The sequence below is a fragment of the Pollachius pollachius genome (genome assembly GCF_949987615.1).
Source record: "Pollachius pollachius genome assembly, chromosome: 9".
Classification (NCBI taxonomy): Eukaryota; Metazoa; Chordata; class Actinopteri; order Gadiformes; family Gadidae; genus Pollachius; species Pollachius pollachius.
Genome location: NC_136942.1, coordinates 8,040,284 through 8,057,783, shown reverse-complemented (window position 1 = coordinate 8,057,783; position 17,500 = coordinate 8,040,284). Strand labels below are relative to the sequence as shown.

Genomic DNA, 17,500 nt, shown 5'->3' with positions numbered 1-17,500 from the left:
TGAAACATGCTAGATGTACAGTATGTGAGCCATGTTTGAGCTGCCTGTCCTTATCAGGGGGGGGGGGGGGGGGGTTGGGGGAGCAGCAGAAACAGTGCCGTGCAAACAAACTCACTTACTACTGGAGCGGGCATGTGCCTTGAATATTCATGCATCTCCCCAATTCCCAACACACATTAACACTCACACACACACACACACACACACAACACACAAATACATGTATGCACACACTTAACAAGCACAAGCGCACACACAGGAAGATTGTTCCAAGAACATTCTGTTCACCCCTGGCGCAGAAATTGCATATATTTTTGTATCCCAAGAGACGTAATAATAACAAAATTATACCTCCGGGAGTTTGAAAGGTAGGCCGTCACATCGACCACACACACAGAAGTGTTTTATCTGAGTTCCATGATTACATTTGCGTAATGCGGGGGGGGGGGGGGGGGGGGGGGGGCATTGTTATGAAGGCAGCCGTGTTAATGTCTGGGTGCCGTGCGGCCCGCGGATCAGGTTGTCTCTGGTCGTCTCTGCGGTCGGAGAGACGCTCTCAGCTCATTCTACCTCATCTGCTGCTGCAGCTGGGAGCCATCAGGCTGCTGGCTGCTTCCACACACACACACACACACACACACACACACACACACACACACACACGGAGAGACATGCACGCGCACACACACACACACACACACACGAGGGGAGAGACACGCATGCGCACACACACACACACACACACACACACACAGACAGAGAGACATGCACGCACACACACACACATATGCATTCAGTCACACACACACACACACATACATACAGTACATACACACAGGCATGCACACATTCAAATATAAACGGTCGCACACACAAACAAGTAGACACACACACGCAGCCATCTGCACACACACGCACTACGTATACATACACACACACACACACACACACACACACAGACATACACACCGAATACACACTCTCACACACACACACACACACACCAGGATGCCCTGGATTGAGGGAAACACAGCATCTCTGTGTAGTCACTCAAGTTACAACTAGAAGCCCTCATCTGGTTTAGTGGATCAGAGGCAGTGAGGAGTGAAGGAGGAGGAGGAGGGGGGAGGGGAGAAGGAGGTGGAGGAGGGCGAGGGGGAGGAGGAGGATGAGGATGAGGAGAATGAAGAGGAGGAGGAGGAGGAGGAGAGGAGAAGGAGGAGGAGGACGAGGAGGAGGAGGAGGAGGAGGAGGAGGAGGAGGGGAGAAAACAGAGGACGACAACGACGACGATGAAGGGGGTACGAAGCACTCGGTCAGGATGAGGAATACGACAGGTCTGCGTGCGCCGTGCAAGATAAGGCTGTGTGAGGAGCAGTGCGCTGATTAACTTGTGTGATTTCACTCTACTCTGTGCAACAGCACAAACGCCCAAAGGAAAGCATTTGTTTACGTTGATCTCCTGCAGACCAGGAGCGACCCCGTCTCCGCGCGACACCGCGGACCAGACCGCCGTGGAAGTGCATGGCTTTCACAAGAACTATCCCGCCTTTCAGGGGGGTGCTGTGTGTGAGAGGCAACACCAGCGGTGACCTACTTACCACCCAACCCCCTACACCCCAAACCCTGATTCCCCCCCACTCCCCACCTTCATCTCTCCACAGAAATAAAGATCCCGGCAAGAACCGAGAAAAAAGGGATCCCACCGGTTTCAGCCAATCAGGGGACGGCGATCTGTTCGTCATGACGGAGAAGCCGAGAGAGGGGGGAGTGTGGTTTATGTCAGGTCTCTCCCAGACTCCTGGGCCCTTATAGTTCGAAAAGGGAAGGAGGAAAAGACCCATCGTGTTTGTTTAGAATACAAACAAGCTCTTCTCTTCCTGGATAAAGAGAGCGCGCTGGAGCCCATAGTAAATCTCTGCCTGAAGACCATCAGCCTCGTCCCCAACCGCCCCCGTCCCCCCGTCCAGGGACACGATTCACTTACACTGCAGTTCAGTTTGACTCGGGGAAACTGGAAACGTTTACAACGGCAACAATGATTGTGTTCTGGATCCGAGTCCACAGGAAGTCATTAACATAGATCTCAGGAATATCTTTATCCTCCGAGTCGAGGGAAGTATTTCCTCCTCGGATCCCGGGCTGATGTTTGTGTTGGTGTCAGCGAGAGGACACAGTGCAGACCCCGGAGCCGAGCCCGAGGGCTGGGCAGGTGACAGCGAGGGGGGCTGGGGGCGGAGCCTCGCTTTTAAGGGGGCTTGAGACGAGCAGCCAATGAGCTGGCAGCACACGGGCACGGTTACCCAATCCGCGGCTGAAGTTCGTTCTGTGTACTTCTCCCAGCATAGCACATTCCCCCTAACGCTTCCCACTCGTACCTGCTTGGCTTCGGGTTACTGGGAGTCTAGTCGGCACGCGGTTTCACAGGTGAGAGTCCCGGTCGAGGGCCAAGAGAGCTAGAGAGAAAACAAGGCATGGCCCCCGATGAGGGGAGGGGGAAGTACGGAGGGTTGGAGCGAGGGCCTTGGGGGTCCGCTCCACGGAAAGTTAACAGAGCGGTCCACACCTCTTCCTTCTGAGTTCAATATCCTCCCCGACCGCAATGTGAGGGACGAGTGTGGTCACCTCCCATTAGAGCTCAACCTGTCCCAGCACACACACACACACTCATATACACACATCGTATAGACATACATATATACACACACACACACACACATATGCATACACTACACACACCCGTATACACAAACTCGTAAAAGCACGCACTTGTAAAAACATGTTTCAAGTGTGTGCATACACACTCACACACACTCATGTACACACACACATACACTGACACACACACTCATGTAGGCACACAAACACACACTATCATGTACACACACACACTCATGTACATACACACACACACACACACACACACACACACACACACACACACACACACACACACACATACACACACACACACACACACACACACACACACACACACACACCAAACTCTATCCGATACAGCTAATAACGTCTTTCTCTCGTTGGGCCAGGCGACAGGGTGGACGACCCGGACGTTTTTTTGAAATCCAGCTACTTAGGGCGATGACAGGCGCTGGCAGCCAGTCTGTGATCATAAGCCGGGAGAGCGACCGTTTATTAAATGTGCACTTGAGCGGAGTGAAACATCATCTCAGAGCTCTCTGCGCCCGGCTCGGAGAGCGCCGGCCACGGCGGCGAGGGCGGAAACCGTGGCGGCAGCTTCAAGGAGGAAGAACAGACTCAGGGCTCTATCCCTCTCTCCTCTCTCCCCCACTCCTCTCTCCCCCTATCCTCTCTCCCCCTCTCCTCTCTCCTCTCTCCCCCTCTTCTCTCTCTCCCTCTCCTCTCTCCCCCTCTCCTCTCTCCTCTCTCCCCGACTCTACTCTCCCCCCCTCCTCGCTCCCTCTCCTTGCTCCCCCTCATCTCTCTATCTCCCTCTCCTCTCTCTCCCTCTCCTCTCTCTCCCTCTCCTCTCTCTCCCTCTCCTCTCCTGTCTCTCCCCCCTCCTCTCTCCCTCTCTACTCTCTCCCCTCTCCCTCCCCTTCTCGTCTCTTTCCCTCTACTAAATTTCCCCATCTCCTCTCTCCCATCTCCCCCTCTCCTCTCCCTCTCTTCCTCACTCTCCTCTTCACGTCTCTCTCCCTCTCTCCTCACTCTCCCCTTCTCGTCTATCTCCCTCTCCTCTCTCTCCCTCTCCTCTCCCCCTCCTCTCCCCTCCTCTCCCCCTCTCCTCTACCTCTCTTCTGTCTCTCCCCCTCCTCTCTCCCCTTCTCCTCTCTCTCCCTCCCCTTTCTCCCTCTCCTCTCTCTATTTATTTTCAGAATAAACGATATCCACACAGCGACTATTCATCTCAAGGATCTTTATGTAAGACACTTAAGACGAGTCGGGAGGAGAGACTTCCTGAGGGGGGGCGGATGATAAAAGAAAACGCATACAAAGCTCTGTCGACTCTCATGCACACACCATCACTCACGTCGCTCTCCGACGCCCCGATAATGCAAACATTAGTTTGCAGATGCAGCTCTTGTCGCTCCCCCTCCCGACTTTTTTGCTGGAAAACATCGTAAATCAGTTTAACACAGCGATGAGCACCACGCCGGAGACTACGCAGACTACAAGACTCCTCACGTCGCTCACGGGGCTGTCCTCCGCGGGGCTAGCATTAGCCTAGCGTCAGCGTTCGCCTGCTCTGAGCCCTCACACAGCCCTGATCAGACCCCCTATGGGAACGGGCCCCGCAGCCCGTGTGTCAGCGATGACTAGCGTGGGTCAGCAGGGGTTTGTTTACACACCACAGACCACACAGACAAGACATGGGCAGGACAACACACTTGCAAACCATGTGTGAGTATGTGAGTGTGAGTGTGTGTGTGTGTGTGTGTGTGTGTGTGTGTGTGTGTGTGTGTGTGTGTGTGTGTGTGTGTGTGTGTGTGTGTGTGTGTGTGTGTCTTAACCAGAGGCAGGCAGTCACTGGGTCAATGTCGGGGGCCAGCCAAGACCCTGCATTGACGTAGCGTCTGCCAGTGGCCGCTAAGTTCGATGTGGGGTGTTGCTGAGAGAGGTGTTTTTCGCATTGTTGTCACAACAACAAGTTGGTCCACCTTATGTTGTTTTGCCATGGTTTACAGAGGTACATGGACACAAGCACCCAACCAGCCGGTGGAAATCAGGGACCGTTTGTGAGTTCACAACTTGGGGACGTAAAGTTTTAGATTTAACCCTGAACCTCTTTAAGTTACCATTGAATGACAAATTAACTTGCCGTTCATTGAATGCATGTCTAAAAGTATGTCTGTTTGATGAGATGTGAAAGAGATCCCGTACAAATAATGTGTGTACAATATTTGACCCAAATTTTCATGTTTCCTAATTTGGGCAGGCAACCACACACAGCTGTTATAAATTAACATGAACATGTTCCAATTTCCCCAAAGATTTGATCAAAAGATTCTGCAATACTTGCAGCAGGCTGAGACAACGCAGGGTATTGTAATAGAGAACAGTTATCACTAGAGGGCTCTAGCAATGGTGAGGCATTGATATATGGAACATCACAAATGCCCACACAACACATACACACACACACACAAACAAAGACACACACACAGATTAATGTACGCTTGCACGCAAGGAGGCATGCAAGCACACACACAAACACTCACACACGCATACACACGCACACACACGCACAAACACATACGCTTGCACGCACGCACACACACAGACACACAAACATGATCACTTTCCCTCCTAAAAACAATAATGAGCTATAGATGAGTTATTACTGATGTCATGGCCCCTTGTATAATTCTCAGTATTTCAGGCTTTGTTAATGTAATGGATTCTCATCCCAGCTAGGTACTACTACTACTAAAATACTGCAGAAAAACAATATTTCCATATTTTCCAATATTATTATACAACATACCGCAACCTTGACTTTATAGGTATGCTTAAAATTGAAAATTTAAGACGAAAGCAGGGTCAAACCTTTTTTCCATATTAAACAAATATGGAGTTTCCAGATCATTCTCGTTGCAGAACAGCATTACCATAAAACATTACCATCAAAAAGTACAACACCATTAATAATAAAAGGAATAGTTGGTTATACTTTGAATTCACGTTAATCATACATATGAACATATATATATATATATATATGTTTTAATATATATTTAAATTATGTATATATATACATAGATATAGATATAGAAAATATATACATATACATATCCATACATACATACATACATACATACATACATACATACATACATACAGATATCAATATACATAAAAACATATGTATTTTCTTATTGGATCCAATTGGATCTCAGAGACTTGGGAACATGGGAGGTAAAATGCTAGAGGAGAAGTAAGAATGGCACAGAGCAGTGAGCTGCAGCTCAGCAGCGGCCCACAGAGCGGAGGACATCTTTGAAGTGAGCGGGCTGCGCTCCGTAACCCTAACGCCACCGGGGTCACGGCGAGACGCGCTTTGATCCCCAAGGAACAGGCAGAAGAAAATGTGTTTCCCATTCAGACGTTCGCTGGTGTGCTCATTGATTTTCCGTGGTGTGAATGGAGAGAGGAAGAGAGAGAGAGAGAGAGAGAGAGAGAGAGAGAGAGAGAGAGAGAGAGAGAGAGAGAGAGAGAGAGAGAGAGAGAGAGAGAGAGAGATGGCTGGACACACACACTGTTCACTGAGTCAGGTCTGCTCCTGGATCACACCTCAAAGTCACCCGCACACATGTGTGTCTGTTGTGTGGTGTGTGTGTGTGTGTGTGTGTGTGTGTGTGTGTGTGTGTGTGTGTGTGTGTGTGTGTCAGCCTGTGTGATTCAACGTGCATTGTGTTTTCACTGAATACCCCTTTCACTCACTCATTGTATTTCACTTTTTCTCTCTCCCTTTCTCTTTCTCTGTGTTTTGCTCTATATATATAAACATATTGATATAGGCAAAATGGCTCAGGGAAAGAGAGAGAGAGAGATGGAGAGAGAGAGAGAGAGAGAGAGAGAGAGAGAGAGAGAGATAGAAGTTAAATAGGTTGAGATATATCTGCAGAGTCACATTAATAATCGCTGGGTTAATCATTGAAATTGTATCCTCAACTACCCTCGCTTGTGATCATTTGAAAGCAATGTTGCTAAAATAAGAATCCTTTGTCTAAAAAAAGACCAAATTTGGTATTTTATCTCCAGAGAGCGAGAGGGAGTGGAACCAGTAATCTTTACTTCATGATTCTTTTTGTCTTTTTTATTTGAGAACATTGAGGTCATTCCTCCTCCTGAATATGAACACATTACCCGTCTGGTTCCTTGTTTTATTCAGTTGCTTCAATTTAACTTGGGCTTTTAGCTGCACCCACTTATGTGTTTAAAAATGTAGATTGTAGGAATGACGCCATGCATGCCTAGCAATGACGGCCAGCCACTCGGAGTATGCAGAGCTTTCAAACTAGATCATCTACACACACACACATGCAACCCACAACGATGACAGATGAAAGCAACCCAGATCCTCAGATAAACCCATTCTGAAATGTATTCAGACATATTTTAGATTCAAGATATTATTATAATCATCGTTATAATTATTATTTGAAATATTGGTGTTATGGGTATTATTATTATGAATATTAGTAGTAGTAGTAGTATTACTATCATACTATGAGTATATTGTTATTGTTAGTTGTGGTGGTGAAATGTTGTTGTATTATCAAAAGCCTGATCCAAACTATAATTAATTCCTGGGGAAAGCATCGTTCAGACTGTTAAACAACCCATCTAAAACACGAACAACCGATCACCCATCACTAAACATGACTTCGAGGCTTCTCAACTGCCCTGCGAAGCGATCTCAACTCGGGACGGGTAACAGCAAAAGACCCCCAAACGGAACAATACAAGCTGTAGGCCAACTCCGGCTGGGACAGAAAAAACCCAAAGTGCTCACCTGGTCCCGCTGGATGCAGGGCAGAGAGGTCCTCCGGTGTGACTTGCTGCTGTTGGGCTGACTGTGCGCCATGTCTGACGATATGATCACAGAACCACTGGACCTCCTTCGCCTTTTAAACGCAGGGATCTCTCCCCTCGCTCCGGTCACGGGGGTACAGCCCTCCTTATGTATCCTTGCTGGGTTCTGCAGGAGCTTGTCAGCATACCTCGCCAGTAGGATGCCCAGCACGCCGACCAGGTAGGCCACGTAGGGTCTCCAAGTGGCGCGTACCTTGTGCAGGGAGATGAGGGAGATAGTCCGGACCACGCTGACGCACACGACCACTGAGATTCCCTGGTTCAGCCGCGCTACCATGAGTGCACCGGCGGCCAGGCAGGCGAGGAGCACGACCGCGTTGGAGGCTGTGGATGTGGATGAAAACAGCTGCTGCTCATCGGTCCCGGGCCACAAGAGAGACCGCGCCGCCGTTTCGGCCAGGTGGCAAACTGTTAAAAGGAAAAGGGCGGCCGGAATGAGCACTCCGCAGCGAATCGAGTATAAACCCACCCAGAAGAAGGCACACGTGAGGCTCAGCACTGGCGAGACCACCGCGCTCCAGCAAGTTTGCAACAGCTCCGCTGCGCTGTCTGACGCCAACTGAACGGGAGACGACGCAGAGAGTAGGCTGCTGCCACTGCTGACCTCAGAGCTCCGGTCTGCACGTTGAACGAGCAGCAGAGCGAAAACAACCGAGAGGGATCCCACACACACCGCGCACCGGAGTGGACGGGAACTCCAGACTCGGTCGGTGAGCGTGGCCAGCTTCCCCCACGGTGCGTCGTGATCCCGTGGGTCGCTGCACAGGGGAATCGGAGTCGCACGTGCTTTCACGTAGCCGTTGCGTTCCGGTGCCCGGGACCCTTTTTCTTTTCGTGCGTCAGGCTCCGTTGGCGTCGCCATCACCACCGCCGCCTCATGGCAGATATGGACGTATAAGGAAGTCTGGGATTGTCTACATCTAGTGCGTAAAAGGTCAAGGGCCAGAGAGGGAGCCGCTCGCCACGAACTTATATGCAAAACAAACGCAGGAATCCACATGCACTGACAAACACTCCATTTACGCACGGATATGAATGGTTGTGGTGGTGGTTAGAACAGCCCGTTTTGGCGGGTGTGCGATTACAAACCAACGATAAAGTAAAGAGTCACTGAACCACCGAACCACGGGGATGTCACGGATCTGGGGAAGTACCTCTCCGCGTGCACACTTTCACGTCCTATTGTGTCCTGATTCGCGTCGCCCCGTCGCTCTCTCCGTCTGGTGTCATCGCGCGCTCCGCCGCGTCCTGTCCACCGCGATCAGCAGTGGCTTCTATTAAACACCACCAGTCCTACTCCGCGAGCGGCAAAACGCAAACACACACACAAACACATTCTCTGTTGTCCATTGTTTGGCCACTTTGCGATCCTATTCAGAAGCCCTCAATAGTTTGGGAGGGAATGGTCCGCTATCTTCGAAGGTAATCACATTGACGAATTCAGTTCCTTCATCAGTGTGTTGCCTTTTTTTGGGGGGGTTTCCGAGGATTCTCCGGAATGTCTTGGTGTCCGCTCTTCCGCCGGCGCTACGTGCGTGTCGCCGCGCGACGCTGTGTGTGCCGTTCACACACCGCCGAATTCCGACTAAACCCAGGGAGCACAGTTTTTCCTGAGCACTGAACTCGCCGCTCCTTACTCACCCTTCCCAGCAGGCATGTGTTTTTCAAGGAATGACTTCTGTTTGGATTATCATGAGAAATGACGTTTCTAAATGATTAAAGCCGAGCCATGCCGTGTGTATCTTGCCTTTGGGGTATATTAACTCGGGTTATTTTGAGCAGAATGTCATTGTCGAAATGGCATTGACCTATATTCGACTAATCTCAATGGAATTGAACGCCGGTATAAACGGGTAAACAGGTACACTCTTTTACTGTAACTGCGTTTTAATCTGAAGCCTTTTAATAGTGATTTGACTGTGTGGGGAGCTGCATGTAGGCAAATATATATAATATACATGATCTAACACAGCGGGTATACCACAGCATTGATACTTCATCTGAGATTAAGAAGTCAATGCTGCAAAGAGATGTGATTGGCCTTTGAGTTAACCCCCTTTGACTCTTAGACGTACTCCTGTATGTCCCTCTCCCCCCACCGTAGGCTTTTTAAATATTCATCCCACTATAAGTGAACGGTGACGCGTTGGCTTACGTCAAAGTGGGAGACTTCCATCAATGTTTCATCGCTCCATCTTTTATGTGCATAGGAAAGTGTCTGCGGTGGAGGCTGCCCCCCCCCCCCCCCCCCCCCCCCCCCCCCCCCCACACACACACACACACACACACAACTCCCACTCCTGGGATACCCCCTCTCTCACTGAAGGGGCACAAACCATTCAACCAACACAATGCATGCATTTGCACAAAAATGAGTATACACATGTACACATACACACACGCACACACACAGTATACTACCTGCTCCTAGCACAAACATAGACAAGGGCATTCAACCCCCTTATGTTTCTAACTTTTGTTTGGTTGGATAGCGTGTTTATTTGTGGTTCCACTCTCGCTCTCTCTCTCTCTTTGCGTCTCTTTGCGTTTCTTCCATGAAGGTTTCATGAGCATTATAATTGTTGGCAATGCTAAATCTTAATTAAGGGTCAATAATTAATAGCCGGCATCTACGTAGTCACTTAATAAAAAAAAACATCTGACGATGATATGAGCGTGGATTAAGTCAACTTCAGTAAGAGTACCGCGACAAGGAAGTAAAAATACTTCATCCTAGCTGTGGAATAACGTGCATTTCTGGTTTCCGAGGGACTTCGTGGGTGGAGTTACGAGGGCCATGTCCCCGACTATCATCCTCACCTCACACTCCAACCGCCGGATAGCAATGTTGTGAAATCCTGATAGATTGTCCTCACAAACTTGTCTTGTTAATTGAGCGTAAGAATTTAACAACTGCGGGCAGAACACGCACGTAAACCCCCCTCACCTCTGTTTCGCAGCACCACGGAGCAGCGTGAAAGTGGAGACCTTTATGGGGAGCAATCTGTCAGACATCTGGTGGGGAGGAGGTGGCTCTGGAGGAGGGGGCACCATGGGGAGCCAGCCTCCCTGAGCCCAGCCCTGGACTCTCGAAGCTGGATGCACTAACCCGGGGGGGGGGAACTGGTCAAATTGATGAGCTATTCTCATGAAGACCTGGTGATTCCCAGCGGCTCAGGTGTAGCTGACAAAGTCAGTTTGTTAGCGATGTAGCTGGCTAACAATCGGACTGATTAACTGACTTACAACGAGAGTCACTAACTAACTGATTAACTATCTAACTAGGTATTCTTAGGGCTCAGGGCTCGCTAGATCAGTTAGTAAGCGATGTAGCTAGCCAACAAGCTAGGTAACTTACTGTCCGACTGATTTACTGACTGACAACGAGTCACCAACTACAGTAACTATCTAACTAACTATTCCCAGGGCTCAGATGTAGCTGGCTCGATCAAGCTAACTATCAGACTCACTGGCTGACTGACTATCCTTCTAACTGACTGACAACGCCAGTTACTAACTAACTGACCTAGCAGGCATGGCTGTGTCCCAGTGAACCAGTTAGTACCGTGGCCCCCATGCTCTGCCGTTGTCAAATCTGAAAACAAACAGGGATGACACGGCCCACAGTTTCACTCACACACACACACACACACACACACACACACACACACACACACTCTCTCTCTCTCTCTCTCTCTCTCTCTGTCTGCAGCGGAGCCGGCGTACACTCTGTGAACATTAGGAAGTGCTTGAAACACACTAAATTATGATCCAAGGTCAATAAAAACGCCCATAAAATCATCAACGTACAAACTTTGCAAGCATTTTTCGACAATAAAAGAATCATACTATCTTTGTCTTATTAACAGACGGGAACTGAACAGATGAGTTGCCCGAGGGAGAGATAGAGAGAGATAGAGAGCGGCTGGTATGATTATAGTGCATCCTGACACACACACACACACACACACACACACACACACACACACACACACACACACACACACACACACACACAAATACGCACGCACACACACAAACACTCACACACATACACGTCCGCACACACACATGCACACACACACATTTCTAGACAATCCTCTGCCCCATCGTCTCAATTCATATTTCCAAGAAGCAACCGACCAATCATAAGCATAAACCCTTCCTCAGCCAGAACCACAGGAGGAAGACAGTAAAAGGTCACGAGATAAAAGGGTGCAGCCAGGCAGGATGATGAGACAAAACCAACACGGATGACGTGAACCTTAATCCCAATTTGCTTTGGAATCAAAGTGTGTTTAATGAGGGGGAATTGTGTAAAGCAGTGTGCGCGTGCTGCGATGTGGTACACTGTAAGCATGGGAGAGCAACTGTTTGAAGTCCTATCTCCGAGTTTTATTTTTATCTGGGGGTTGGTGCGGAGGGGGGTGGGGGGTGTTGGTACAAAGGGAAAAGCCAATCGGGAGAAATTGAATGAAAACTGGGGTGCATAATTCACATACGTGGGTGGAGGAACTGCAGGCAGAGAGGGGCGGGGGGGAGAGAGAAAACGTCAGAGAGAGTGAGAGCTGAAACACAGCCTCAGATGAATTATGCAATCTCCAAGGTTCAAGAGGGAGAGGCGCCCTGCATCCTCTTGCGTACGCAAGAACCGTTATGAGTATTGAGTCTTGAATATTCAGAGTCCAGGTTGTTGCAGGGCTTCCGTCCCCACACACCGCACAGACCCGTGTGTGTCACTAAGCCACCACAGGACCGTCGGACTCGTCCCCATCACCAGATACTTTCTAAGGCTGGGATTTATTTGAGGCGAGGGAGAAACCTGCAGCAAAACACGTAGATCATATATTCCTGTCTCTCTCGTCTTCTTCTGCGCAGCGCGGATTTATCCCCGAAGCCTCCGCGAATAATGCAAAATTAAAGCCGTAGATCACGGCTTGACACTCCGGGGCAGCACCAGCGTAATTGCCCCGTGTTTGTTTAAACGCTGCCAGGAAAAACAGCGGCTGTCCACCACCTCGTACGAGCTGCCGTCGGGCGCACACAAAAGTCCGCTTTCAGCCGGGCACTTGGAGCAGCGGGAGAGAGGCCAAGAGGAGCTGACTGCTCACTTTTAGTTTGTTTTTTTCAGTCTATATTTCTTCTCCTCTCCACGTCAGTTTACATGTTTTCCTAGAGCCGAGGAATGCTGTCGAGGGAGCCGGGCCCGTGCCGGCTCTTCCTCAGACCCCGGGCTTGTGAGGGAAACAGGAGGTCATGGGGGAAAGTGCTTCATGACCACTTTCCAGTACGGACGCAGCGGGCAAGGGGCCAGTGGGCAGACTCTGCTAGAAGCAGAAAAAATAAACACAACAACTATGTTGACGTCGGATCAGATTTGAAATAATATGAAGTGAGCAAAGTTTACCTATGTTTACTACCTATTGGTTGTATTACCAGACCATTCAGTTATTGAGCAGATTTTTATTTTCTGAAGCGACTTACAGTGAATCCAGTTGCTGGTTGTTACCCAACAGATTGAGGGGAGACCTCGTACTGACGCATGCCTACAGGTCAGCTGTAGATCTAACCTAGAGCCTTTGCACACCCTGGCAGCTACAACCCCCTTCCCGCAAACATCCCCATATGACCCTATATTCCGTCTATATTCATGACATGCCTCAGTGCTCACCTTCTTAATACTACACGTTTGTCTAAGTCATAGTTGTATGACCCCTCATGCCCCCCCCCCCCCCCTTAATCCCCTTCCTAATGAATAGACCATGAATATTGTCCCGTAATCCAAGCTCTCATGGCTCAGCTTTAGCGTCTGCTCTAAAAATTGCCCATAATCTAAACTGTGTGTAATAATTCACGGAGAAAGCCCGGGCTGTCCACTCTATTCTCAGGGGATGTAAATATGCTGTTTGAGAATGTGTTTGGCTGAGGCAAAGGGGGGACTCCGCACTCAGGCGGCACTGGACGACCTATTGATCAAACACACGGCAGACAGAAGGAATCAGCGAGGATCCGTCCATAGGGAACCGGAACGGCTACTGAGGAGATATGGGTATTCCTCCCCTTAAGCCATTCAGACACTCCAACATGGCGGTTCCCCCCTCAGTTCCCCGGAGGCGCTGTTTGTGTGTGGGTCTATTAAACTCTGATGACCACATTTCCGGAGCTCGTCTCAGCAGCGTCAGCAAGCGTTGTTGTCTAACATAGATTGCAGCGCCCGAAACATAACCGTGGCATTAAAAAAACTGTTAGTTGCCCTTCTGACGTTCAGACGTTTTTTAGCCTACCTTTTCATTTGTTAGCTCGGTAGCTACAGCAGCAGATTCAGCGGCAAACGACACCGGAGCTTCTTGCTTCCACCATATAATATGAGCTGCATCACTTCCTGTGCAGTTCTTTAATTTCCTGCCTGCATACTTACGACCCAGTACACCAAAAAGCGAGTAAACAGTATTTTTAAGCATGTATTTCACATCCACCACACTTCAGGACGGCAAGAGAAGAGTAGTCACGTAAAGTTTGAAGTTCACAGCAAAAATCCCCCAACACAACCCTCAACACATTTAATGTATGTTGTATGTCCTGGCACTTAATGTACACACTTATTGTATGTTGTATGTCCGTGTATGTCCTTGCACTTAAGGTACTTAGTACTTAGCATTGTATAGCATCTTATCCTGGCGAGTTTTGTTCTATACGGGGAATGGGTTAACCTAACAATTGTTAGTGAGGGGTTTTATAAACATCGTATCGACAGCGATATATTGTTTCTCTTTTTTCTGACAAATATACTTATTGTAAGTCATTTAGGATAAAAGCGTCTGCTGAATGCCCTAAATGTAAGGCCAGATGAAGTGGTTGCTTGTTTTATAGTAGTTTAGAGCCCTCCATTATGTATATCTGTTGAATGGGGCTTACGGGGAAGCATGTGGATATTCTTGGGAGGCATGAGATCTGGAAACACCTAACCCCCGCCCCTTAATCTGCCTCCAACTCCGGTGGGCCGGCCAGGACAATTGGAACACGCCCACAGACAAGGCGACAGACACACAGCAGGCCAGATGGGCCAGATGGGACAAATGAGTTGCACCTGACACACGGACTGACAGACAGACAAGAAAGATAGAGACAAACCAGGCGACCGCAGAAGGGTTTCCTGTCCCCGGGAAGAAAGGAAAGAAAGAACTCAAACAACAACGACGACCAGAGCCCTCTTCTGAAATGTCTGTCGAAGTCACCTAACATTTCACGTGCCTGGTCTTCATCTCGTAGTCTCGTTGACAGCCCCTCCTCCCCCCCCCCCCCCCCCCCCCCCTCCCCACCTCCCTCTCCCCCGACTGTCGTTCCCATTTTTTGTGTTCACTTTTATTTGGGAGAGAGGCTTTTAAGCTGCCATGTCATCTCCCTGTTAGGAACGCTTATCCCGGTTGCCATCACAGAAGCATGGCGCCAGGACACGTCGGCTCTGCCTCGTCCCGGAGAAGAGGAGGAAGTGATCCATAAGGAGAATGACCCACGGAGGAAGCAGGCCGGTCCAGGCCCCCCAGCTAATCCAATCGCTTTCTCTCTCTCTCTCTCTCTCTCTCTCTCTCTCTCTCGCTCTCTCTCTCTCTCTCCCTCTTTCCCTTTCCCCCTCTCTCTCCCGCTTTGTGTCTGTGTGTCTCCCTTTCTTCCAACTCCACCATCAATAACGTTTTATGAGAAACACCTACCCGAGTTGACACCTTAAACAGAGACTTTTAAGGGCAACGCGGTCGGTGGTATGAACTCTTCCCCGGACAGCATCCGACGTCTCGCCCACCCGGCACCACCAGCCTGCACCTCCACCCTGCACCCATCCGCTGAGCCCTGATCAACAGAAGAAGAAGGCTTCTAAAAATACGCCATCAGAAACAGTGCGAGGACAGCGTCGACAGAGCCCAATGTGACACACTTCACGGGCCTTATTTAGGCTTCCCAGTGGCCGTTCCCGTTTGACGTCACGTAATGGAGCGAGGGCTGGGGTGGGTGGTGTTGGGGAGGGGGGTGGGGCCTTAAGTAAACTGACAAAAAAACAGAGAAACTTCTACCAGCAACAACACTAGCTTTTCGTTTGAGCCATAATTCGGTTGCAAGCCTCACAGAGGGGAAATCATGGAGGAGGCCAGGAACTTTAACATCGGGGGACGTTTGAAATAAGCCATTCAGCCTCAGCTGTGTTGAATGGAAATGGAGCATATTGTTGTCTTTAGCTGTCCTCATTTCCGCTCCAGAGTCTGACACCAAAAACCAGCTATTTCAACCGCCCTAGTAGGACTTCTTTAATGATTTACCTGAATAAGTAATAACCCGGGCATGACTGCATGCTAACTCACGCGGTAAAAACTTTACGGTTTTGAGGGAGGAAGGGAAGAGGAGGTGGGATATACAATAACGAGAACTGACAAAAAGTTATATATTAGTTGGGAAATAGTAGCTGTATTTGCTTCTCAATGCTTCTCAACCTTCTCAATGTTATTTGTTTAACAGTTTTCTAACCCTAACTTATTTTGTTACTGATATTCATCAAAGTTTCATATTTTGTCTTTTTTTCTTTTGTCATTTTAAATGCAAGCATTACAACCGAAAATTTACCGACATGGAAAGCACGAATACTAAACTGATTGCAGTGGCAATGCAAATAGTCCTTAATCCATTTCTTGCCAACAGAATTTCCTTCACTGCTCATGTGTTCATTCTATTGTTCTCAATTGGCTTAAGTACTCAGACTGAAAATATTTACAGGATTGCTATGGAAATTGTTGTAAATGTAAGAGCATCAGTCATTAGAGGCTCAGTAAAGCACTTCACTGGATGAATTTATAAACGCAGTGCCCGTCTGAGATTGACATTGTTTGAACAGAGATACACAGAGAGAGAGAACAAAGAGAAGGGTTCTGGCCGGTTTAGTTTGAAGCCACCACCGCTGTTCATTAGTACATTTACAAGCATAACAAAGCATGACGCGGGTAGCCATAATAGAGATATTCATTTTATAATTGAAATATGAACGTGATGAACTTTGTGTCACGGTGGATGTTTACAGAATGTATTATAGCAAAAGCAAACTAGCTGGTTGCATAGCCCTCTTTCCAGGTGGGCAGCGTTTGGCTAACTGCCACAACCGGACTCACAAGTGGTGGTATTTGGCTCGCGATTGACCTGGAATTATGTTGAGCTGTTGACAATATTTTCAGTATCAGCTGATTTCAACTGCTGTTTGTATAAACAGATTGGCTTAGCAAATAGCAATGTGTTGTTGATATAATTTCTATGTGTTTGTGTGCGTTTGTGTGTGCGTTTGTGCGTGCGTGCATTTGTGTGTGCGTGCCTGTGTGCGTGTGTGTGTGTGTGAGTATGTGTGTATGTGTTCATGTGCATGAGTGCAGTTCATTATAATTTGTGGGAAATAATTCACAGCATGTAAGTATGTTTTTGCAAAATGGTGGAATGCAGTTGATGGATTGCTTCTCTTTGCCAGTCTGGGATCCCAGAGTGTATCCAGGCATCCCCTCTGTGTTTCTGTATGTCGCTGCATGTATTGTAAACAATGCATGGTACACTGGTGGAACACAGCGTGGTCTTGCTATTCTCCACTGCACATGCAATGTTAAGCAAACCATGGTAATATGTGTGCTTGTGTGCACATATGTGTACACTCGGTACAATACTGTATTTTGTATGTGAGTGAATTGTCTGTGTTTGTTTGTGTGTGCGCGCGTCCATGGTTGTGTGTGTGTGCGTGCATGCATGCATCGGTGTGTGTGCTTGTGTGTGTGTATGTGTGTGTGTGTGTGGGTGCATTTGAGTGTGTTTGTGTGTGTGTGTGTGTGTGTGTGTGTGTGTATGGGTGTGTGTGTGTGTGTGTATGGGTGTGTTTGTGTGTGCATGCTTGAGTATGTGT

The 17,500-nt window shown here is 48.7% G+C and overlaps 1 protein-coding gene across 2 annotated transcripts in view; it reads right to left on the bottom strand.

Annotated features, from left to right (window-relative positions):
- LOC307080536 (cGMP-inhibited 3',5'-cyclic phosphodiesterase 3A-like) overlaps positions 1-9,152 on the bottom strand; it is a 66,070-nt gene extending 56,918 nt beyond the window's left edge. For both annotated transcript variants that reach the window (XM_079743279.1, XM_079743280.1), the window contains exon 1: positions 7,502-9,152. In XM_079743279.1, the coding sequence (XP_079599405.1) occupies positions 7,502-8,581 (1,080 nt within the window). In that variant the 5' untranslated portion in view covers positions 8,582-9,152. The remainder of the gene's footprint in view (positions 1-7,501) is intronic.
- Between the last annotated feature and the right edge of the window lie 8,348 nt (positions 9,153-17,500).